The sequence below is a fragment of the Xenopus laevis genome, chromosome 4L, assembly GCF_017654675.1.
Source record: "Xenopus laevis strain J_2021 chromosome 4L, Xenopus_laevis_v10.1, whole genome shotgun sequence".
Classification (NCBI taxonomy): domain Eukaryota; kingdom Metazoa; phylum Chordata; class Amphibia; order Anura; family Pipidae; genus Xenopus; species Xenopus laevis.
The window spans coordinates 30,018,475-30,044,043 of record NC_054377.1 but is presented as its reverse complement, the minus strand read 5'-3'; the positions used below and the strand labels follow the sequence as shown (position 1 = coordinate 30,044,043).

General features: G+C 39.6%; 2 protein-coding genes across 6 annotated transcripts; one reads left to right on the top strand and one right to left on the bottom strand.

Annotated features, from left to right (window-relative positions):
• Window positions 1-2,418: 2,418 nt before the first annotated feature.
• On the bottom strand, window positions 2,419-15,800 carry drap1.L (DR1-associated protein 1 (negative cofactor 2 alpha) L homeolog; the record flags this gene model as incomplete). The annotated part of the gene is given in 7 exon segments (NM_001095734.1): window positions 2,419-2,698; window positions 4,203-4,291; window positions 4,576-4,666; window positions 6,863-6,982; window positions 8,796-8,889; window positions 11,436-11,508; window positions 15,661-15,800. Coding segments are annotated over 7 exon segments (639 nt in total). The 3' UTR covers window positions 2,419-2,568.
• Window positions 15,801-15,820: 20 nt separating this feature from the next.
• c11orf68.L (chromosome 11 open reading frame 68 L homeolog) lies at window positions 15,821-24,963 on the top strand. Of its 5 annotated transcripts, none has more exons than XM_041590033.1 (3): window positions 15,963-16,227; window positions 23,683-23,701; window positions 24,004-24,963. In XM_041590033.1, the coding sequence occupies exon 3, from the start codon at window positions 24,014-24,016 to the stop codon at window positions 24,740-24,742; it is 729 nt and encodes a 242-aa protein (XP_041445967.1). In that variant the 5' UTR covers window positions 15,963-16,227; window positions 23,683-23,701; window positions 24,004-24,013; the 3' UTR covers window positions 24,743-24,963. The 5 variants fall into 5 exon arrangements, with proteins under 5 accessions (XP_018113195.1, XP_041445967.1, XP_018113194.1 ...); XM_018257705.2 differs by lacking the exon at window positions 23,683-23,701 and adding an exon at window positions 22,908-23,011; XM_018257706.2 differs by lacking the exons at window positions 15,963-16,227; window positions 23,683-23,701 and adding an exon at window positions 15,821-15,946.
• The last annotated feature ends 606 nt before the right edge of the window (window positions 24,964-25,569 follow it).

The window sequence follows — 25,569 nt, the reverse complement described above, 5'->3', positions numbered from 1 at the left end:
GGCCAAATTGGGGATGTTCACGCTGGAAAAGAGGCGCTTAAGGGGTCATATGATAACTATGTATAAATATACAGTATAAGGGGATAATATAATAATCTCTCTAATGCTTTATTTACCAGTAGGTCTTTCCAGCCGACACAAGGTCACCCATTCCGATTAGAAGAAAAGAGGTTCCGCCTAAATATTCGGAAGGGTTTTTTTTTACAGTGAGAGCTGTGAAGATGTGAAATTCTCTCCCTGAATCAGTTGTAGCAAGTAAGGGAATACAGGGTTATGGAAGATAGCTCATAGTACAAGTTGATCCAGGGACTAGTCCAATTGCCATTTTGGAGTCAGGAAGAATTTTTTCCCCCTCTGAGGCAAATTGGAGGAGACTTCAGATGGGGTTTTTTTTGCCTTCCTATGGATCAACTAGCAGTTAGGCAGGTTAAAGAAAAGTTAAAATGATTGAACTTGATGGACATGTCTTTTTTTTAACCTAACTTACTATGTTACAGAACTCATATTTAATAAATACAAGTGCAAAAAAGTGATTTGTGTACATGAAATTATGTCTTGACCACCTAAACACAAGTCTAAACAAGCCTAACCATTTTAGCCATAAAAGTGCTGTAAACCCCATAACCAAGTACAGGAATGGGATTGGTTATCCAGAAACACGTTATCCAAAAATCTCCAAATTACGGGATGGAATAGATTCAATTTCAGCCAAATAATCCAAATGTTTAAACATTATTTCCTTTTTCTCTGTAATAAAACTGTACATTGTACTTGATCCAAAATAAAATAGTGTTATTCCTCATTGAAAGCAAAACCAGCCAATTGGGTTAATTTAATGTTTATGTGATTTCCTAGAAGACAAAGAGATTTCACTCTACAATATAAAATGTTATTCCTGAACCAGCAACAATTTTTTTTTATTTATAATATTGGGGGTGTAGGCAGCCATCTCAGGTAATTAAGCCTGGCCATGTGCTTTCAGAAAGAGCCAGCAACTGCTTTCTGGCAGGCTGTTTCTCTTACTCAATGCAACCGAGTGTCTCAGTGGGACCTGGATTTTACTATTGAGTTCTATTCTTAGATTTACCAGGCAGCTGTTATTTTGTTAGGCTACTTGGGGGGGGGGGGTGATATCACCCCAAATTGCAGTACAGCAGTAAAGAGTGAAGTTTATCAGAGCACAAGTCACATGACTGGGGGCAGCTGGGAAACTGACAATATGTCTAGCCCCATGTCAGCTTTCAAAATTAAACATAAAAAAAATCAGTTTGCTCTTTTGAAAAACTGATTTCAGTGCAGAAGTCTGCTGGAGCAGATGTTTTCCCATGACTGTATCTCTTTAAGGTGTAAAGATCTAAATTACGGAAAGATCCGTTATGCAGAAAACTCTAGGTCCTGAAAATTCTTGATAACAGGTCCCATACCTGTACACATGAGGCTACTGAGGGCCTGATATTAGGAGGAATAGCATTAAGTCAAATGTTATATCAAACTAGAGTCTTGTGCCTAACATTAAAGGGGAATTCCAACTTTACAAAATGCACAGCAAACCCCCTTACTTTTTTCAGTTGTCTCCATTTTTTTTTTTAAGGAGACGTTTTGTGTAAAAAATAATTTACAAGTGCATTATACTCTTTTAAATATAGAAGGATTGTTCTTTAAAGTAGTGTTTCAGGCTGATTTATTGAAAATTTTTGCATAAACCCTAATAATACCTCCCTTCTCTTCCTGCACCCTGAATTCTCTGGCTGTGCAGAGGACCCAGTCTCACTCCGCTCACTTCACTCTATGATAGGAACTAATCAGCTGCTAGCAGGACCAGATAGGGAACTGAAGCTTGTCTTTGCTTGTGTGACTGCAGGCCTGTGGTTGGCTGTCCCCCTCCTAATGCGTTTCTGGCAGGGACCATTAGGACATGCCTACCCCTCATTTGAAAATCGGACAGAGAACATCTATGGTGAGCTCCAATTTTGAAGAAAAAATGAACTTACAGTCAAAAGTAAAATATATTATACACAATATTTTATACATGATTGCCTACAAAATTAGGGGGGTCATTTATCCTGTAAGTCTCCTTTAAAAACTATTTACTGCTTTTAATTTTCGGTATGTTTCCCAGTAACAGATCAGCAAGCTTCTAAAGTGTTACCATTTGAAATATTAGCCGATACAATTCTCATGCCCCTGACAGGTGCTTGGTAAGATGTAAACAAAGAGAAACCAATATGAATGAATGAGCCTTTTCATCATCGAATCAGAAGTGCAAATAAAAAGGGAATTATTGCCAAATGTCTTTCTAACTTGCCTTCAGAATGGGCTACGCCCTCTCTCCCTGCTTTGAGCCCTGATAAGCTAAAAGGCTTAAACACAAGTGTGCTACCATTTTGCATTACATGCATTTAAATCAACACAATTGTATTTTTATCCTCCACATCCTTTTTTAATAAATTTAAGAACACATATAACAACCCCCCCAAGGCTTTGAAGCCCTTTTAAAATCAAAATAAAAAAAAACAAACAAACAAAGCGAATAAATGAAAACGGAATTAAACAGGGTCCATCTAGTGGCTACGAATCATAGTCTTCCTCCTCTTCACAGCCTGTAGGTGGCAATGGAGCTGGCATAACAGGCAGAGCAGCAGGTACTTGGGGCAGTGCAGTCCCAGAATGGAAATTCATGAAAGAAGGAGCCTGGGGACTGGAGAGGCAAATCCATATGAAGAAAGAAAGAGAAAAAAAAAATAGAATGATTGTAGGGAGAACTTTGTGTGCATATTAATTAGGGATGCACCGAATCAAGGATTTGGTCTGGGATTCGGCCTTTTTCAGCAGGATTCGGCCGAATCCTTCTGCCCATCTGAACTGAATCCAAATCCTAATTTGCACTGAATCCAAATCCTAATTTGCACATGCAGATTAGGGCGGGGGAGGGAAATTGCATGAATTTTTGTTGCAAAACAAGGAAGTAAAAAATGTTTTCCCCTTCCCACCCCTAATTTGCATATGCAAATTAGGATTCGGATTCGGTTCGGTATTCGGCCGAAACTTTCACAAAGGATTAGGGGGTTCGGCCGAATCCAAAATAGTGGATTCGGTGCATCCCTAATATCAATCCATATCACCTTATTAACAGACCTAGGAAGGTGTCCAAGCTTAAAGAATCTACAAGTGGTCAAAATCCAACACATTGAAAAGATTCAGTTAAAATAATCAGCAACTATAAAATGTATTCCTAGCATTCCGTATCACCAGCAAGGCTGCGCTCTCCAAAAATGCATTACATTTGCATGCTAAACTAGATTCTCAGGAAAACCTTACTCACATACTCACTCATCATACCTGTGTGCAAAGTGAAAAATTACAGCAACTGCATCTTTTAGTCTTGAGAATTACCCTCAATCAAAGAAAAACATTTTATACTACAGGTTATCCGGAAACCCATTATCCAGAAAGCTCAGAATTACATAAAGGCTGTCTCCCATAGACTCCATTATAATCAAATAATCCACAATTATTATTTTTTGGTCTCTAATAATAAAACAGTAGCTTGTACTTGATTCCAGCTAAGATATAATTAATCCTTACTGGAAGCAACATCAGCTTATTGGGTTTATTTAATGTTTACATGATTTTCTAGTAGATTTAAGGGATGAAGAGCCAAATAAGGGAAAGATCCGTTATCCAGAAAAGCCCAGGTCCTCAGCATTCTGGATAGCAGGTCCCATACCTGTACATCTATTTTACTGTTAAGTAACCAGGTTCTATATGATTGTTGTGCTCAGAGCTGCTCAGCACCAGTGAGCCAACAATTTGAATACAGCCCATTACAAATTGCACATGGTAAAAAGATAATAGTAACTATTTTCCGCACAAATTGTACGTTTTTACCAAGTGGTAACTACTCTTACTACTTTCCAGCGGCACAACTACCTATACAGACCCCTCGGGTTTGCTGTATTATAGTCCCCCACCCCAAACGGTCTTGTACCTTTTAAATAACAGTGAGTTCCAGGACCAGGTGGTGCATTGCAAGCAGGTTGGTAGGGGGAGCTGAGGGAAGAGGAACTGTTTACACCGCGCCCCCTCAGTAGATTTTTGGCCAAATTGCCTGACACTCCCAAGTTATGCCACAGCCAGCTTGTTAAAAATGTACGATATACCCAAATATAACCCAAATGAACAGATACATGCAATGGCTTTACCTCTGAAATGTGACTTGTGATTGGTTGCCTACAGGAGGATCGGGGCACATATCTTCCTCTCCCTCTGATTCTGTCCCTTCAGAGTCCTCCTGTTATTTTAAAAATATGACAAAATGAATGTGTGTCTTTATCAGCACAAACTAATATTAACATTGGGATCTTGAACCCAGTGTTAAATAAGAAGACAAGCTAAATAGTCTAATACGTATGAAAGAGAAACATGGTTTTCAAAGTATTTTAAGTGAGTAATTGCACATTATGATTCACAAGCTAGTTAGGGTAGCTGCATCTATGAAACAATTTTGTTACAGAATGCAGAATATTCACGGCTGCAACACATACAACGACGAAGTGGTATCACCGATTAACATACCTCTTGTTCTGATTCTGTCTCGGACTGCTTTTTATCCTTTCCTTTCATGGTGGATCCCCCATTCTTCCGACTACTTCCTGGTTTCCGGCCCCTTTGAAATAATGTACAATATTATATTCAAGGATCTATTTAAGGCCCTGTTCACCGTTGAATGAACTTTTAGTAAGGTATTGATATTCTAAGACAATTAGCCATTTGTTTTTCCAGTTAGCTTTCTCAGCAGCTCTCCAGTTGGGATTTTCAGCAGCCAATTGCTAGGGTCTTATTTACCCAAGCAACCTAACAGTACGGTAGTTTGAATAAGAGATTGGAATATGAATAAGTGATGTACTCAATATGAAGTTAAAGGAAAACTATACCCCTAAAATAAATACTTGAGCAACAGATTTATATGAGCAGAAATACTTCAACTCTAACTGTAACAGGAAGAAGTGTGGAAGCAAAAGACACAACTCTGTCTGTTATTTGGCTCATGTGACCTAATAAGTATAGTTTGTTTGTGTGCACCGTGAATCCTATTATCCCAGGTGGCTGCCCTTATTTTTTTTTTTTTTTTTGAAATGGCAATTTTCTATTTATGATTACCCAATGGTACATACTACTAGAACAGTATATAATGAAAATGGTTTATTTACATGCACCAGGGTTTTACACATGAGCTGTTTTTAAGCTGTTTATAGAGACCTACATTGTTTGAGGTTTATAGTAATAAAAAGTAAGAATAACAATAAAATTGTTCCCTCAGTTATGATTTGGCTGCTGGCGGCAAGGCTGAAGACAAATAATAAATAAATAATGAAGACAAATTGAAACGTTTCAAGGAATGGCATGGGTTCCCAACCTTTCTTTTACCTGTGGGCCAGACTCAAATGTAAAAAAACTGTTGGAGAGGCACACAAGCAAGAAAAAATTCATTGGGGATGCCAAATGATGTGATAGGCCAATTGATAGCCCCGTGTGGACTGCTAGCCTGCAGTGGAGTAAACCTGTGCACCTTTATGCTTCCAAAACTTGAATTTAAGCCAGGAATTTCAAAATGGACACTTACTATGAGGCCACTAAGGGCAACATTAATGGGTGTGGAGAGCAACATGTTGCTCACGATCCACTGGCTGTGGATCACTGTTCTGCACTATAGCATACTAAAAAGTAACTTAAAAGTGAACAACAGTACAGTACATTCCACTTACCCCCTACCAAAATGCTATCACTTACTCTTGTATGGTATATTAACAATAGAACACATAACCAGCAAACAACCTACTAGGTGTAGAAAGTACCCCCCTCACAATTATCTACTAGAAAACAACAGGGATATTTGGATAAATGCAAGGCTAGCGACATTTTACATAATGTCCTAATTCAAGGGATATTAGTAGTTTCTGCTGGAGACCTGAAAAGGTGCCCTTTGCTGGGGACTGGGACAATTGGATAGTGAAGGAGGAAGAAAAATGCGCATTTCCAAAAGGCTTAAATTATAAATATAGTATAAACAGTTGCTAAGAAATATAAATAAGATTCTGAATTCCTTAGTTTGTAAAATATAAATGTACAGATCAAAGAGTGTTTATGCATTATATTGGAAGTGGTATGCAATGTGTGTTTGACATTTGCAGTACCAGCTTTTATATTATTTGGTAGATAAAATGTTCACAGTGCTTGGGGTGTGAATTAAGAAATAACTGAAGGCTCTAAGATGTGAATGTTGGATCTGATGACTAACACCAAATTACCTTCTTGGTAGTAACAAAGAGATTGCTACTTTTGATTTCTGAAATTCTAAATAATTCCAAGAAGAGACATTGGATGGGACATAGCCAACAAGTGAGAATTTTTACTGCCCGTAGCTCAATATTCTATTGTAGGATTGTAAGGTAACCAGTGCTGGTGCACTGCAGGCATTGCTATTTGTATGAAACAAAGGCATAACTAGCATGATTTTAACTGGAAAATGTTTCCTAGCTACCATCACCATATTTTATACTTCATACTACTTGTACAATTGAGGTTATACTGTATGAACTGGACCGAGTAAATGGCCAGTACTTTATGAATTCATGTGATGCACATTATAAGGTTTTCTTTATACCTAGGAATAAAGAGTGTTTGATAGAAGCTGCACAGCTTCCTCAAATGCAGTCCAAACATTTAACTATGAACTTTAATGTTGAATAAAAATAATTTACATTTTAGATTAAATTAATGATGGGCTTCCAAGTGTTGTTTATTGTGAAACTGGGACTGGGGAAGGGCAAGGAAAATAAAAAGTTATTATGTAGTAGCTCACCTCCGTGACACCCTCTCTCCTTCAGTATGATTGTCTTCAGTCTCACCCTGCATGTCTGGAACAGCAGCTACAAGATCCTTCAGGAAGTCAAACTGTTGCTCAAGCTCGATACACTGCTTTCTGGAAAAGAAAAAAAGCGAAATGATGTGATGGGATAAAAGGGTTTTGAATGATACATGAGATTATTGGGGTATCTTGGTTACAAAACTTTTTTTACATCAAACAACAACAAATTTACAGCAAACATACAGCCTCCAATCAAGGGATTAGAAAAATCACGTCTTCTGAATGGCAGACAGTCAATACAGTGACCAGACACACAGAAAAGACAATATTAGGGCAGAGACACACGGGAAGATTCGGGGACTAATTGCCTTTTCTTCGGACGACCAATCTCCCTAAAAAGCCTTCAGCCAGAATCTAAATTGCCGCCGGGGTGGCACTCTGAGCTCTTTGTTTTCCAAAGCTGCCTCACAAGGAAATTTCGGGCTACTTCGGTAAACCAACGCTCCGAGTGCCATCCCGTTGACTAAACTCGAAATCACTGCCATTCTGAGGATTTTCGGGGAGATTAGCCACAAGAAGAAGAGGCGATTTTTCCCGTGTGTCTCTACCCTTAAAGAGAAGGTACATTCTTCTCTGGTGACAAATTGAAAAAATGCAACCAACAACTAGAGGCAGGACCTGTTTACACAGATGCGTTATTATGATGCCGATTTAGGCTTAATGGCATGAGGGGGCTTTTAAAAAATGAAAAGTGCCAAAATTACATCCAATCGCCCACTGACTTGAATGGGAAAATCTGGAAGTCCCTGTGCTGTCGCTTTACTGATTTGCACATAAACTTTAAAAAAAATGTTACAACCCATTCCCATCACTATGGATCATTCCAATATGTAAGGGAGATATAGATAAAATACTATTTGCAATCTGACATTTGAGGAGTAAAGGAAGCCATACACGGGCAGACTGAAGCTGCTGATTCCGGGTACTTTAGACAGATTCGGCAGCTTAACTGCCCCTGTATTGGGGCTTTCTGACTGGTCTCCCTGATCAATATCTGGCCAAAAATTGGCTAGATATCAATTGTGCAGGTTTGAATTTTCCTGCTATGGCTAGTTGATGCGGTCCTACAACCTGTCTGCATCCATTGGCATCATACTACTCCGGTCGTTTGTCCCTAGGGCCGAATGTTCAGATAAACCAGATATTGCCCTTTCGTCGGTGGGCATATGGGGGAAAGATATGCTCATTTGGTGACTTCGCCAAACTCCTCTGTAACTTATATTTTTATATTTTAAGAGGGGTTACATTATTCACTATATAATGGTTTGTACGTTGCAACAATAGGGCTATGAAAGAAGGGTGCTTTATAGCCCACGTGAAAGCTCGTCTCCCACAGGCAACTTGGGGCCAGAAAATACCCGGCCATCCACGTTCACATGTAAAATACTTTATATGTGGTAATCATGGCATATTGTGCAAAAATACCAAAGAAGGTGTTTTTGCATGATTACCTCGGTTTGTTGCATGTAAAACACTTTGCAGGGAACCAGGAGGGACAGTCAGCTTTGGGCGCTTTATCGCCTGTGACAAAGGAGATTAGCTGCAGCAGTAACAGGTCTGTCAGGGCGCTTATAGTTTTTATTAGAGCCTGTCATAACTTTCAATATTGTTCTTAAGTCAGCTTTGATTTCTGTGTTTTTTCAATGAAGTCCACTGTAAACCCATGTGCAAGAGGACAACTTTGTGAATATAGAATATAAAATATAGATATAGGCAAAATAGTCTTTATCATCTTAGCAAGGCAGTGAATACATATGGAATTGAAGCTATGCCGGTACTTTAAAAAAACTTAAATAACTAAGAACAAGTGGTGAATAAGGAATCAGAACAAACAGTGTATTAAAAAAAAAAAATCCAACAGACTTACAGATGTGATGTAGTCATAGTTTTGGCGTTTCGAGACTGTGTGACGTGACATGCTTTCTTCAGAAGGGATTCCAGAAAGAGTTCTAGTGCACGAGCTATGTTATAGTGTTAAAGGACATTTGCACATTTACAAGATTATCTGTTTTAATGGTATGGTTCACGTTGAGTTAAGTTTTAGTATGTTGTAGAGCAGACAGTTCTAAGCAACTTTTCAGTTGGTTTCCATTATCTATTTTATAGTTTTTGAATTATTTGCCTTCTTCTGTCTCTTTCTAACTTTCACTGAACCCGTCAAAAAACAAAATATAAATCTACAAATTGGGTTGTGGATACTTTTTATTACTCATATTTCTATTCAGGTCCTCTCCTATTCATATTCCAGTCTCTTATTCAAATCGGTGCATGGTTCCTACGGTAATTTTGTTCCTAGCAACCAGAACGCTAGAACTGCAGACTGGAGAGATGCTGAATAAAAACCTACAACAACACAAAAACCACAAATAATAAGTGAAAACCAATTTCTAATTGTCTCAGAATATCGCATTATACGGAAGAGTTGTTTTTGTTGCAGAGCTACACTAGACAGCTAATGGATATATATCCCAAGAATCTAGGCACGAATCCATTGCTAGCTTAAGCAAGGCTAATGTTAAGCGACAGCCGAACAGTCTGACAGGCTTTTTTGAAGGTAACAGACTGTTAAACAAAGTAGCAGTTTTTGCTCCAGGAGTTCCTTCAATTTTACACACAAAATTAAATAGAAAAATAACAGCCAGATAACATTTAATAAGACTGGTGGTAAAGCCAGAGCACAGGAGATACCTTCCAGTTTCAGACACTCACACTGTTAAACTGATAAATTAAATCCATCATCACCAGGTAGACACACCACAATACATCAATGCAGGTATGGGATCTGTTATCTGGAAACCCGATATCCATACAGTTCCAAATTATCATCCATAGACCCCCAAATCAATTGCATAATTCAACTTAAAAAAAACAAGAAACGATTCCCTTCCGCTCTGTAGTAATAAAGCAGTACCTTGTGATTTAACCCAATAAGGATCCAAAAAGTATTCATTATATCTTATTTGGGTTCAAGCACAGGCTACTGTCTTATTGTTACAGAGAAGAAGGAAATAATTTTTTTCAGAATTAGAATGGTTTGTTTAAAATGGACTCTATGGGAAATGCCCTTCCTGTATGAATATAAAGTAATAGAAAGTAGCCATATGTTAGCACATATTAGGTTTTTTTTAATATAATTGCCGAAAGGATCGTTTTGGATTTTATAAGGATTAATTACATCTTATTGGGTGCACTTAATGTTTAAAAGGATACTGTTATGGGAAAAAAAATGTTTTCCAAAATGAATCAGTTAATAGTGCTGCTCCAGCAGAATTCTGCACTGAAATCCATTTCTCAAAAGAGCAAACAGATTTTTTTATATTCAATTTTGAAATCTGACATGGGGCTAGACATATTGTCAATTTCCCAGCTGCCCCAAGTCATGTGACTTGTGCTCTGATAAACTTCAATCACTCTTTACTGCTGTACTGCAAGCTGGAGTGATATCACCCCCTCCCCCCCCCATCAGCCAAACAAAAGAACAATGGGAAGGTAACCAGATAGCAGCTCCCTAACACAAGATAACAGCTACCTGGTAGATCTAAGAAAAACACTCAATAGTAAAAACCTATGTCCCACTGAGACTCCTTCAGTTACATTGAGAAGGAAAAACAGCAGCCTGCCAGAAAGCATTTCTCTCCTAAAGTGCAGACACAAGTCACATGACCAGGGGCAGCTGGGAAATTGACAAAATGTCTAGCCCCATGTCAGATTTCAAAATTGAATATAAAAAAAATCTGTTTGCTCTTTTGAGAAATGGATTTCAGTGCAGAATTCTGCTGGAGTAGCACTATTGACTGATGCGTTTTGAAAAAAACATGTTATCCGATGACAGGATCCCTTTAAATAATTTTTAGTAGCGTATGGATATCGAAATTACGGAATTCCCCCTTATCTGGCAAACCCCAGGTCCCAAGCATTCTGCACTGTTAAAGGTGCACTATTCCAAAATTTTGAACTACTGTAAATAAGAGTAATTAGAAAATTTACAAAAATGTATATGGGTTTTTTGTATACTAAAAGAACCACATATATGCTAACACGTGGCTACTTTCTATTAATACATAGCGTGCCATTTAAAGTAAACAATTCTAACTCTGAAAAAATTATACCCTTTTTCTAGGTAATAATAAAACAGTACCATGAACTTGATGGTAACCAAGCTGCATACATTCATATTGGTGGCAAAACAATCCTATTGGCTTTATCTAAAATAATCCAAATTACGGAAAGATCCCTTATCTGGTAAACCACAGATGCCAAACATCCTGGATTATACATCATATGCCTGTACAATAAATCTAGCTGCACTGAATGGTAGATTTGCAATCACTAAAAAAAAAAATAGAGTAAGCGCACAAGGCATAAATTGTTTTACTCAGCTGAAGCTGCTTGTTTTATTTGATGATCCGAATTCCAACATCAAAATATTAACAAACATATGTGTGTGAATGCATCAATATAAACAAATTTGTCACAATATTTAAATGCTATTATTTTGAAAGGATACATATAATGACAGGAACAGCGGCTGCAACTTTTCCTATTTCTTCATCTGTCTGCATAATCTTCTTAATTCTCGCCTTTAAAAGAAAAAAACAAAGCTAAATTGACAAACAATCACAACATGCGGAAAAAACAAGAACTGCTGCTTGCTGATAAACATAGCATTTCCCCAGTTTCATAAGGCATATCACAAACTCTGAATAGCAGTAGTATATACCAGTAAAATCTGGTATAGAATTACCTATTTACAAAGCTGCATTATTAGTATAGGTACTATCATATTAGTCAAGAAAAATAAACTTTACTTATACTATATAAATTATTTAAATCTTGTATCCTTCAGCATGGAAAAAACATAGCAAGCAAGTAGGCAGGCAAGGGCCATTTTGTGAAAAAATGTAATGAAACTCTACTATAGTTTAAAAAACAAACTCATGTAGCCATTCAAAGCTGAAAAGGCACAGGATACACAGCAGATAATGGATAAGCTCTATAGTATACAATGGGATTCTTTAGAACTTATCTGCTATCTAATGTGTAACCTGTGCTTGAATGGCTGCCCCCATGGCTACACAGCAGCTTGTTTATATAAACTATAGTAGTGTTTCAGAAGCCAACACACTGGATTTACCAGTGGAGGGCAACGGTACATTATATTGTGATTTCTTTAAAACACTCATTTTTTTGGTGTTACTGTTCCTTTAAGGCAAGCCTTGCATCATCTCAAAATTTTGTTTGTGTGCCAGAATGAGGCAGCTGATGGAGATGCCCATGCACTGGCTACACAATTAAATGAAGAGAAATGTGGGGAATGCTGTGACATCTAGGAAGTGCTGAATGGAAAGTGAAAGTAATTGCCTGCCCTGCCTCTATTAGTGATGTGCGAGCTGACTTCCACACAATGTTTTTGGACCCACAAATTTTGAGCTGAACCCGCTCGACTCGCGGATCCCACAACCACCTAGGGTCCCACTTAGGGTTGCCACCTGCCCCATTTTTTGAAGGGCTGCCCGGGTCAAAACTGCCTGCCCAGTTTTCCAAATGAGAAAAACCGGATAGGATTTTCTATAATTGAAGTGGAGACCGGACAATCGCGTGTCATAGCCACGCCGCTTACATCACTGTCCCGCCACATCACTGTCCCCCCCCCTCACCACGCCACGGCCCGTCCCCTGCCCAGATTCCACGGGTCAAAATGTGGCAACCCTAACCCCACTACCGCCCAACGCACTCCTTTTTATATACTCGCTGGAGTGCCCTGCACCCCTCTGTGATGTCACTGCCAGGCAGGTGAGGGTATATAAAGGGGGGTGCAGGGCAGGTTAGGGTGTGGGTTGAGTTTTTCCTCGACCCACACATCACTAGCCTCTGAGAATTTTAAATGATTTTACAACAGGTATGGATGCTTTTTTTTTTTTTTTTAAAAGTATTTGGATTGCATGTTTTATTTGTAAATGACTTTTATAATACAGCACTAAAGAGGTACAGATTTACACTGAACACATCAACACAGTGGACGACTACATCAAGTTTACACCGAAACCTATGCAAGATAACATACTGGCTTTTTTGGACTGCTTGGCAAGAGTCAGAAAAGGGAGTATAAACCTGGAAATAGAGGTCTACAGAAAACCAACCCACACAGACCAGTAGCTGCTATTTGAATACCACCATCCATTAGATTACAAACTGGGGATTATCAGAACACTACAACATAGAGCAGACATGATCCTCAACAGCAGAGAGGCTAAGCAAAAGAGTTGAAACAGCTCACAGGGGACCTTAAAATGTGTTGGTATCGAGACTGGGCTTTTGTTAAAACTGGGAGAAGGAGAAAGAACACCAAAAAAAACTTCCAGTGATGCTGAATAACAGGAAAGATAAAGAACTTAAAAGGACCTTTAATAAACACTGCATCTGGGTCCGCTTTAAACCCAGAAACACAATGAGGCAACAACTGGTTCAGACCAAAGCATAAGAAGAGTAACATTGTGTATGCAGTGTAGTGAAGAGTGCTCAGACTTGTATGTGGAAGAAACCAAACGGAGGCAGGTGGAGGGTGCAAAGTCAAAGAGGAGTTCCATGACCATATAAAAGCAAGAGACCAAAGGTCAAGTGCTTTTATATAACAGGGGGTACATAATTTTGTGATGAAGTCATAGATTCATCGAATCATGCTGAAAACTGCTGAATCCTGCTGAAAAAGGCAGAATCTTAGCTGAATCCCAAACGGAATTCTAAATTCGGTGCATCCCTAGTTCTAACTTTTCAATAAGTCTTTTTTTATTATAGCTTAATTAACTGCCTTTTTCTTTCCAGCTTTCATATGGGGTAACTGACCCATCTAAAAAACAAATGCACAGTAAGGCAGCAAATGTATTGTTATTGTGACTTTTTATAACTCAGCTTTCTATTCAGGCCCTCCCCTATTCATATTCCAGTCTCTTATTCAAATCAATGCATGGTTGCTAGGGTAATTTGCTGAAATAAACTGGAGAGCTGCTGAATAAAAAGCTATACAACATGCTTGCCCCCCCCATCACCCTCTGGTGACATCAGAGATGGGCAGATTGGTGCAGGTATATAAATAATGATGGTGTGGTTGGTCAGGTCAGGGTTCAGGTTTGTGGGGGTTGGTTTAAAGTCAACCAACATATCAATAGAGGGGTCTAATAATGCTCTGAGATGGTTTAGTTACAGCAGATAAACAGTCTGTTGGTGGGATCTGGGAAATGTGCACTTTTGTGCTTTTATTTTAAACAACCTTATGACAAATTAGAAAAGGGGTGACGGAGTGGTGGGTGCAGAAAGTACTAAGGAAATACAGGGTGTGAAACGTAATGTAGGTAATGCATGAACTAATGGCAAGATAAGAAGAAAGGGATATTTGTGAACTGGAGAAACAGGATAATAAGGCTTCATTAAAAGGGCATTTGCATCAAACATTAGAACGGTGATCTGACTTAGTTCAAGACCACGTTCCTTTTGGGAGAATTCGATCCGAATCCTAATAAATCTGAATCCTAATTTACACATGTAAATTAGGGAAATGAGGGTGAAAGAAACCAGAATGCTCATTGCACGGTAAAAATGTTTTAGTTTGTGTGATGAAAAGTCATATTATTTTTTGGATTTGGATCAGCCAGACACTTGGATTCGCCCAGAACCTGCTGAAAAAGGCTAAATCCCGAACGGAATCCTGGATTCAGTTCTAAGAAACTTTTCAATTAGTCCTTTTTTTATAGTTTAAGATGGCCATAGATGCAAAGATCCGATTGTTCTAATCCTTGAACTTCCCCACCTTCCGACCTGCCACTAACCATTCTGATCAAATAAAGTAGTTAAAGAACAGATCAGCCAATGTTCTGCCCCTGACAGCAATCCTAGGAAAGTTATGTCCGACAAAGCTGGTGACAGTCTCCCACTGAAAATCGTACGATCGGTAATACATGCAGAGAAATTATTGGCAGCCGACATATCTTTTGACCTGGCCAACCGATCTCCGCGGGATAAAAATATAGTCGGGACTCTCCACACACGGTCCGAAAATCTTAAGAATCCTGATTCCTACGATCGGATCTTTGAGTCTATTGCCATTGCCTTTTTCCTTTCTGACTTTTTCCAACTTTCAAATGGGGTCACTGACCCCCTCTAAAATACAAAAACAAATGCTCAGTAAGGCTACAAATGTAATGCATGAATTAATGGCAAGATGAGAACAAAGGGATATTTGAGAACTGGAGGAACAGGATAATAAGGCTTCATTAAAAGGCCATTTGCATCAAACATTAAAACAAGTGATCTTAGTTCAAGACCCACTTCCTTTTGAGACTCACCATTTGGCCAGGTCCCCACTTAGCCTAATACAAGGTTAAAAACCCAAGAAACCATTAGTGTATTAGCCAGTCAGTCAAAGCACTAAGTAAGTGATTACTCTTGCTTTAAATGACCTTCAAGATGGGATTCGAATAGTCATATGAGGCATAAAAACACATTCTAGCCAAATATATCCCCAGATGGCATTCGACTTGGGCCCACCCAACCTACAAGTCTCCAGGGCGGGGGCAGATACTCAACAATGTTTCAAACGTAAATGTGAATTGAATCATTATATTAATGATGCCGGAATCTGGCGATAAGTAAAGGACCCAGAACCTATGAAAGAAGGGACCTGTGGGATATTTTCAGGGAAGTCCGGTGAGAGAAATGAGAGCAGACCACCGACTCACCGGAGGAAAACGAGCGTTATATTTCTTTTTCTTGCTCGGCATCTTCAGCGAAGGAAAAGGGCAGGGGAGCAAAATTCAGCTGAGGCCTCCAGAGAAGCGGCAATAGCTTTAAAGCAGCAGCGCCGGGAGACTGTCAGAATGTGCGCGCCGAGCGATGGTTATTAAAGTTGGCTGTATTGATGAGGACTCACACCCTTGCCCTCCCCCTGTGCGGACTACTCTGCTTCGCAAACAATAAAGTTTACTGACAAGTGCTCGTGCTTCCGGGTTGCTTTAGCGCCGAGAGGTTGTATGTGAGCTACATTGTATCAGAATGCAAAATTACAAGCCTTTTCTTTGTAACATAGCCCGTATCATTTATGTTTGTGTCGGAACACGTTTGTCTGTGGTACATCTACTCTATTTTCCTCGGCCTTGGTTTTGTTAATAAAGTTTATTGAAAAAAAAATGAAAAGCGACAAAACCCTTCCTTGTGTGGAAACTCGAAGGGCTGTTGTTTCCGCGGCAACGCGGCCTGGTATAGGAAGCGGGAAGCTGCAGCGCTGTGACTTGGAATCGATCAATCCTGTAAGAAATGAGTACATTGCCAGTGATTGGATTAGGCCAGATTGTTATCTGTTTGCCTGGTTATCTCATTTTCCTTCCTTGATCCACTCTATGCGCCTTCCTAGTGTTCTTGAATATGGTTTGATATTTACATTTCTTTACGTATACGCAGATGTTAGATTTATGAGCTCTAGTCCAAATTCCCTATGGGTTTTAATGAAATGCTTTAAGTGTCTTCTTTCTACTACAAAGCATTGGCGTTTATGTTAATGTGTAAGGCGAGTTTGTTATATATCTCTGCTCTGTAATGATTTTATTGTATGCAAAGGGTTAATGACACATACATGGTTAATTGTAGTTGAAATAAAAAGGCTAGGGCTAGCTCACTCCTCCTGACAAAGAGTGATTGCTCAAAACGTGTTGGAGGACAAGTGAGCTGATCAATTAAAGAGGTTGTTCACCTTTGAGTTTACTTTTAGGGCTAGTCCACACGGGGAGATAGCGACGCGTTTGCGGTCGCGGCGACAAAGCGCCGCTACAGTCGCCGCGACCGGCGCAGGCGACAGTTTTGTATGGGCGCCTATGTAAAAACGCCTGTGCTAACCACACGAGGCGATGCGCTTTTCAACAGTCGCCTGAAAATGCCTCGCCAGGCTTTTTCAGGCGACTGTTGAAAAGCGCATCGCCTCGTGTGGTTAGCACAGGCGTTTTTACATAGGCGCCCATACAAAACTGTCGCCTGCGCCGGTCGCGGCGACTGTAGCGGCGCTTTGTCGCCGCGACCGCAAACGCGTCGCTATCTCCCCGTGTGGAATAGCCCTTAGGGGCAGATTTATCAAAGGTCGAGGTAAAGTTTCGAATTGAAAAACGTCGCTTTTCGAGCAATTTTTTTGTGTACTTCGACTAGGGGAATAGTCCTACTTCGATTCGAATTTGAAAAAACGTTGAAATTCGAAGGTCAAATTTTTTTTGAAGTACTCGCTCTTTAAAACTTTGACTTCGACCATTCGCCACCTAAAAGCTACCGAAGTGCTGTTTTAGCCTATGGGGGACCTCCTTCAACCTGGGGGGAGTTTGGGAGATCAAAGGTCGAAGTTAAAAAACTTCAAATGGAAGTACGATCGTACGTTTTGAAGTAGGCTGAATTCGACCCCAAAAAAAACTTCGACCTCCATTCGATCTGTCTTTTTGAATTCGACCTTTGATAAATCTGCCCCTTAGTGTGACGTAAAGAGTGATATTCTGAGACAATTTGCAATTGGTTTTCATTTTTTATTATTTCTGGGTTTTGTTATTTTGCTTTTTGCTGGAGAGTTTTTCAATTTCTGTAATCTGGTTGCTAGGGTCTTAAGTACCCTAATTATAACAAACCGAGATTGGGGAGCACCTCCCATCAATAAGGGTTTCAGAGGATGGTGTGCACGGTCAAGTCGTTTAAATAAAACATAACTTTTAATAAATTGTTAAAACACAGTGTCCAGTGCGCATCAATTAGATTAAAATAGGAAGACAGGGCGGCGGACTGGCAGGAGGCAGTGGGTTGGTCGCATACATATTCGGTCAAGCTGCAACCAAATTACAGAATGGTAAAATTGCCAGGTAATAATATGTGTGGAAGTGCTTTATATTAATAGTCACCTAGGTAGATTCACCCATATGGTTATATTGCGAGCACCTCACCACCCACATAGAGTCCCCTCATCTGGTGATAAGGCCGGTGCTCAGCCGTAACTCATGCTATTAACCGCTATTTGCTAGTGATTTGTCTGCCCATCTAGCTAGGTTGTGCCTGGCTTCAAAGTATTGGAGAAACAGTTGAACCTGCATGTCTGGCTATCTAGGTTGTGCCTCAGGCACCAACCTGCAACAGATTACCGTAGTAAGACACCGAAAACCCACTCCAATCCTCAGATCCGTAGAGATATCCAACCCCTTCCAATCCAATGCGAGTTTTGCACACCACTCGCAGGCTTTGTCAAAGGCAGCCTTTGACAAAGCCTGCGAATTGCGGGCGAAACGTGCGTCAGTCGCTATTTTTAGCTTTGGTTAGGCAGGGGGTTTTGCACAGAGGCAGACAACGGGACATTGATAATCTTACGGTTTCGGGAGGGGACTCTGAGGGTGAAGGGGTTGGATATCTCGGCGGTTCCGAGGATTGGAATGGGTTTTCAGTGTCTTACTAATCTGCTGCCGGTCGGTGGCACAACTTTAGATAGCTAGACAGGCAGGTTCAACTATATCTCCGATACTTTAAAGCCAGTAGTGCCTGAGGCACAACCTAGCTAGACGGGCAGACAAATCACTAGCGGATAGCGGTTAATAGCACAAGTTACGGCTGAGCACCGGCCTTTTCACCAGATGAGGGGACTCTATGTGGGTGTCGGGGTGCTCGCAATATAACCATATGGGTGAATCTACTTAGTTGACTATTCATATACCGCACTTCTCTGCATATTATTACCTGGCAATTTTACTATTCTGTAATTTGGTTGCAGCTTGACCGTATATGTATGCGACCCACCCACTGCCTCCTGCCAGTCCGCCGCCCTGTCTTCCTATTTTAATCTAATTGATGCTCACTGGACATGTTATCTTATCAATTTATCAATAGTTATGTTTCATTTATGAATCACTCGTAGGGTGTTGGATGTGATGGATGAGAGGGTGCAGACATATGGGTCATTTCTTTTTTCCTTCCCTTCTATATGTCCAAATTACCCTAGCAACCATGTATTGATTTGAATACGATACTGGAATATGAATAGGAGAGGGCCTGAATAGAAAACGATTAATAAAAATTAGCAATAATAATAATACCGTTTTAGCTTTACAGAACATTTGTTTTTAGATTGGGGTCAGTGACTCCCATTTGAAAATTGAAAAGAGTAGGGGAAAAAAAGGCAAATAATTAAAAAAACTAAACTGTAAAAATAATGAAGACCAATTGAAAGGTTGCCTAGAAGTGGCCATCCTATAACATACTAGAAGTTAACTTAAGTTTAACCAGATATTCTCCAAGTATAATCACGTGTTTTTTTGAATGAATAAAAGTGAGCAACTGCACTTGGAGCTTGTCCCCTTTTTGTTTTTATACATACTTTGATATTTAATGCAGTAGATGCAGTTCATTTTATTAACTCTGTGGACCACCACAAACCAAATTCATGCACAGAACATACTCGAAAAATGTAAATTTAATCTAAGCATGTTACTGAAATAACAAACGTTCTAAATACATATTCTGTATTGTTTCTGAAATGATCAAGTTTATCTTCACTATCCCTCTCCCGGGGGGGGGGGGGGTTCCTTTCCTAGCAGATGTATTACAGCTCACTCAGATAACTGATTCCAGTACAAACAAAATATAACAAAATAACTGCCTTTTGCACAAATCCTGCATGTAGAGAGACATGATGTCTGGGGATGTTAATAGAGTGAGCTCTAATACATCTTCTAGGTAAAAGGACCCCCCCAATAAGATATATTGGATCTAAAGGTGGCCATACACGGGCCGATAAAAGCTGCCGACAGACCAAGTCGGCAGTTTATTGGCCCGTGTATGGGGGCCCCCGACGGGCTTCCCCGATCGAGATCTGGCCGAAAGTCGGCCAGATCTCGATCGGATGGGGTTAAAAATCCCGTCGGATCGCGGCCGCATCTGTTCGTTGATGCGGCCGCATCGTCCCGCGATCCGACCGCCCGTTTGGCGAACGCTAGGATCCGATCGTTGGGCCCTAGGGCCCACGATCGGATCAGCCCGATATTGCCCACCTCAAGGTGGGCATATCGGAGGGAGATCCGCTCGTTTGGCGACATCGCCAAACGAGCGGATCTATCCGTGTATGGCCACCTTTACTGTCAATGAATATCTGACACCCAATTCCTGCATGAAGACAGAATGAATAGAAACAGATGCTGAGAGAGATAGTGAAGAAAAACTTGATTATTTCAAAAACATAAATAGGTTATATTTAGAAAACTTCTTAATTCAGTATACTGATGCTTATATTAAATTTTCATTTACACAATAGTTCCCCTTTAAGTTTATATGAAGTTGAAGAAACAGAAACACCAAAAAATAAAATTGTATAAAGTTAAATTAAAGTGTAAATAAAGTTATATTCTACAGAGTGACTCTGCTACGTAACCTGTGCCTTTTCTTCTATTTCAGATTGCCCCTATGGCTGCACCCATGGCTACACAGAAATGTTATTTAACGATAATGTTGTTTCTGAAGCTAGCCAGTATATTTCAATTACTTTAAAGGGATTGTTCACTTTTAAATTAACTTTTCGTATGATGTAGAAAGCGATATTCTGAGACAATTTGCAATTGGTTTTCATTTTTTATTTGTGTTTTTTTACTTTTTTGCAACTTCAGCAATCTGGTTGCTAGGGTCCAAATTACCCTAGCAACCATACACTGATTTGAATAAGAGACAGGAATATGAATAGGAGAGGGCATGAATAGAAAGATGAGTAACAACAAGTAGCAATAAAAATAAATGTGTAGCCTTACAGAGTATTTGTTTTTAGATGGGGTCAGTGACTCCCATTTGAAAGCTGCAAAGGCTCAGAAGAAAAAGGCAAATAACTAAAAAAAAGTAAAACATATAAATAGTGAAGCCCAACTGCAAAATATGAATTGGACATTCTATAACATACTAAAATTTACCTCAAAGGTGAACCGCCCCTTTAAAACACTTTCATTTTTTGGTATTACTGTTCCTTTAAAGGACAAGGGGAGTCCTATTCACTGGAGGTTTTGTTCACACACTTTTGCAGGCAAATTGCAGGCCTCCAACACGCCACATGAGCTGCAACTATTAATTCCCAGTAGAGGGGCACATTTATTTATATTATTTATTTATTAAGTTCTCTTTTTATACAGTGATGCAAGAAAATTGTGATAAATGTGATTTTAAAATTGAGTTTTTACTGTACTCACTCAGGTGCGTGTAGGCGCCGAAAGCAGGAAAAATGCAGCATGTTGCGTCTCAACCTGCGTTCGGCACCTACACGCGCCTGTGTGAGTACAGCCCCATTTGAAATAATGACATGCGTCTATTCCTGTGCTCCCCTGCGGCTGAACGCCAAAAAACGGAACGCAGGGGAGCGCGGGTCAGAACGCAAGTGAGTAAGAGCCCTTAAGTGCCTTTGCTTTACTGTTGCAAAGCTGCTTCAAACATAGGGCAATAGTACATTAGTGGGCAACTAGTCTCCTTGTTTACCATTGCCCTAAGGCTGAGGACACACAGGGCGACTTCTACTTCTTGCAGATCTGTGTTTGACTCCACTGACAGGCACAGTGCCGACCTGAGTGCAGCTACACAGAGTGGAGATTGGTCCATAAAATGCATGGTTTTTTATGCATGATCTCCTTGTCACATATTAATAAAAGATGGTCTTATGCTCAGCAGGTTTTGCTATTAGTCACCCAGCCATTATGCCTAATCACGTATATAAGGCTGAAAAGTGCAGCTTTTATGTAGTCAACCACCAAGCCCACATAGCTTCAATAAGTGTTTGGGCTTTATCACAAAACCAGTTGTTTCTGTTCTGAAATGTATTATGCCTACCAGAAGATATATGTTAAAGGAAGAGTAGCATCCAAAAATTAATGTTTTAAAGTAGTATAAATATAATGCAGTGTGGCCCTGCACTTGTAAAACTGCTGTGTTTGCTTCAGAAACACGTGTGTGTGTGTGTGCGTGCGTGCCTGGGTGCCAGTCTAGTTATAAACAATAAAGTAAATCCCAAGGTGACGGCACTCGCAGGAAAATTGCAACAACACAATAGAGTGAAACCAAGGAAGGTTTATTGTAATCCTACGTTTCGGTTCCTTATTGGAACCTTTGTCAGGGAAAGCATTTGCTTTGATTTTTTTCCTGAATTTTCCAGAAAACTCTGAAAACATTGTGAAATGCCCGAAACCCCCGACACAACCAAAAATCAATGGGACTGTTCCCATTGACTTTTATGCAACCTCGAGAGGTTTGAGATGCCGTGTTTTTATATTCGGGCATTTTAGCCCTTGGGGTTTAATAAATTAAACATTATATATTATATAACATTATATATTTTATATATATATATATATAGATATATATATATATATATATATATATATATATATATATATATATATATATATATATATAAATACCCCCTTAGTATGTTATAGAATGGCCAAATATTAGTAACTTTGCAATTCGTCTTCACAATTTTTAATGAATGTATATTGTAAGGTTGCTTAGAATAATGTTTTCTTTTATTAGGAAAAACTTGTTTGGGTTGATATTTCTTTTAAATAAAGTATGTGATTACGTTACCTTCTATCTAAAGTTAATACAGGTATGGGACCTGTTATCCAGAATGCTTGGGACCTGGGGTTTCTGGATAACAGATCTTTCCGTGACTTGGATCTTCATACCTTAAGTCTACTAGAAAATGTTGTAAACATTAAAGGAGCAGAAAAGTTAGGAACCCCCAAGTGGTTATATTTACTTACCTCACACCGCGGGCCAGTGCTCCTATCTGCAGAAAACTGCAGCGACCCAGGGTTCTGCCAGCAAGCACTATGGAGCGATCATCTTCTCTTCTTAGTTCTTCAAATCTTCCAGGGCAGACACATGCACAATACAATAAAATAGTCAGCTTTTTCATTAAAATTCGTCTCTTCCCTCTACTGCCCATGCGCAGCCACGAGAAGAAAGAAGAAGCAGGAAGAGGATTTCTCCATGGTGCTATCTGAAAGAACCCCAGGCTGGTGCAGTTTTCTGCTGATAGGAGCATCAGGGTTTCAGGTGAGCAAATACAATCACTTGCGGGTGCCTAACTTTTGGCACCCCAAGCAAAAAAATACTTTCCTTTTCCTTTAAACCCAATAGTCTGGTTTTACTTCAAACAAGGATCAATTATATCTTTTAGTTTGGATCAAGTACAAGGTACTGTTTTACAGAAAAAAAGGTAATCATTTTTAAAAATTTGGATTATTTGGATAAAATGGAGACAGCCTTTCCGTAATTCGGAGCTTTCCTTATAATGGTTTTCTGGATAATGTATCTGCTTTATTTCTTTATTACCCATAATCCACATTACTGTGTCCAAAAATTCTCCTTTCATTCTTAGTTTTGTGTATACATTCTTGGAACAATAGAGTTTTAATGTGTGTTGGTCGAGGCAGTGGGTTGTAGATAAAACAGAAAAACTGGTTATACTAGAGAACCAATATGAAAAATTAGCAGACAAAATAACCTTAGTTTGCTAGTTGTTTGCACAGAAATATTTCTGGTTTTAAGAAAGAAAAAAAAAAGGATCTACAAACATAAGTGCTGTGATGTGTTATTTAGGGTAAAGGGGTGGTAAACCTTTAAATGATCTTTTATATAAAATATTAATATAAAATGGGTATTTGTAAGCAACTTTTCAATTCGCCTTCAATTTATTTTTCATGCATGCCGGCGTGGAACACAAGGAAGGGAGCACACTGCACGGTACGGCCCAGCAAGGGGGGCGGGGGGCCCTGGACAGCAGTCCTGGTGGGCCCCAGGCCCCCCAGTCCTATACTGGAACTTTCTGATAAAGCTTACTTACTTTTAACCTTTCCTTCTCCTTTAATAAAAAAATAAATAACGTAAAATCCACAAATAATAAAAAAACAACTGGGTGCAAAATATTTATGATAGTTCCCTTTAAAGGCAAAGATATAAAATATAATTAAAAAAAGAAAAATGATTTTAGTTTAACCCTTTCTCATATGTCTGCTCGTTCTGATTTCAATTATTTTTTCTTTCAGCTGTTAAAAAATGTCAGACTACGAGGAAGGAGAAAGAGGGAGGGCTCCTGGGGCAGAAGAACATGCTGCTGAATCAATGGCTGCTGACATGGACCCATGGATTATTTTTGATGCTAGGAAAACCCCAAGAGCTGAGTTTAATGAGTGGCTGGAAACGTATCGCCCTTCCCGAGTCTCCCGTTTTGGAAACCCCGAGGAAGGAGCAAGTCCAGTGGGATGGATAGCGGTATATGGTCCAGGATATTGCCCACAAGTGGAGGGTGGCAAGGAACTTCAAGATGCTTGGGACAAACTGCAAAGTACAGCGCGTAAAATAAACTATGAGCTTATAAAAGAGCTTGCTCTAAACTATAGCGTGACTTCTGGGAAATGGCTTATGCATCTTGACACTGGTTTCAAAGTGGATTATGCCTGGAGTAGCATAGCCAAAGCAGTGGTTGAGGGGCAGCTCGGTATCGCCAAAGTGAGCCCCTACCAGGCCGACAATAAGCATGTTATTTGTGTATACACACAAGACTTCACCGATGAAGAAAGCATCATGCAAACCGACGCAATCATTCGCAACTCTGGCGTAAAGTGTCTTCTCGCATACAAACCAGATGTTTATACCTATTTAGGAATCTACAGGAATAATCACTGGCAAATTTGCCCAACAATCTATGAGAGTCGATTTGATTTGGAGTGCATTCCTCGCAGGTCCAGAGTCACCAACAAAGTTACCAACATAGAGGTTACTTAAAGATCTTCTTCATGACAACATTTAATTCAGCAGCAACTGTAATTTTTTTTTTTAAAGAAAAGTTCTATATGTATTATAAACATTATAGTTATTCATGTCTTGATCTTTTGGACTTTTCATTTTCATGTTCCATCATTGAACGACCAAAATGAAGTCTACCCAGCATTTTTTTTTATTTGTTGCACATGCATATGTGTTTATAATAAAATATTATGGCTGAATCTTGCGGTCAAGCTTTTTATTTACGTATATTTGGTTTTGAGTCCTGCAGTGGGTCGGTTACTCTCAAAAACCTGTGGTACCCTGTGGGTTGCGGGTAGAAGTTCCGGGTGCGGGTATAGGTGCGGGTCAGCGGGTTTGCGGGTCAGGCCGCGGGCCTTCTCAATATCAATTTTTACTCCTTTTTTCTGATCACTCCTACTTACAATGATGTCACTTCCGGTTTATAATGACAGCACTTCCTGATTTTTGATGGTCAGAGGGTCCGGGTTGCGGATAAGGTTACTTGTGGGTCCAAGCTGGTAAAATGCGGGTCCGGGTTGCGGGTACGGGTCATGTACGGGTTCCATAAAATGGTCCCCGCGCAGGACTCTATTTTGTACTATGTTTTGTTCTTATGGTTAGAGTTGTGAGTTTGCATTGTCTTTGTGCACTGCACAGACTATGGAGAAAAGCAGATAACAACAGATACTTGTAAGAAAGCAGTGACAACTCAAAGTTAAAAATCAATCTCCAGAGACTTGAATGTATGCAAAGTTATGAAGTATTTGGAAGCTAATGACACTGTAGCCAGTATCTCTGGATGCAAGAAAAAAATTAGCAGATAT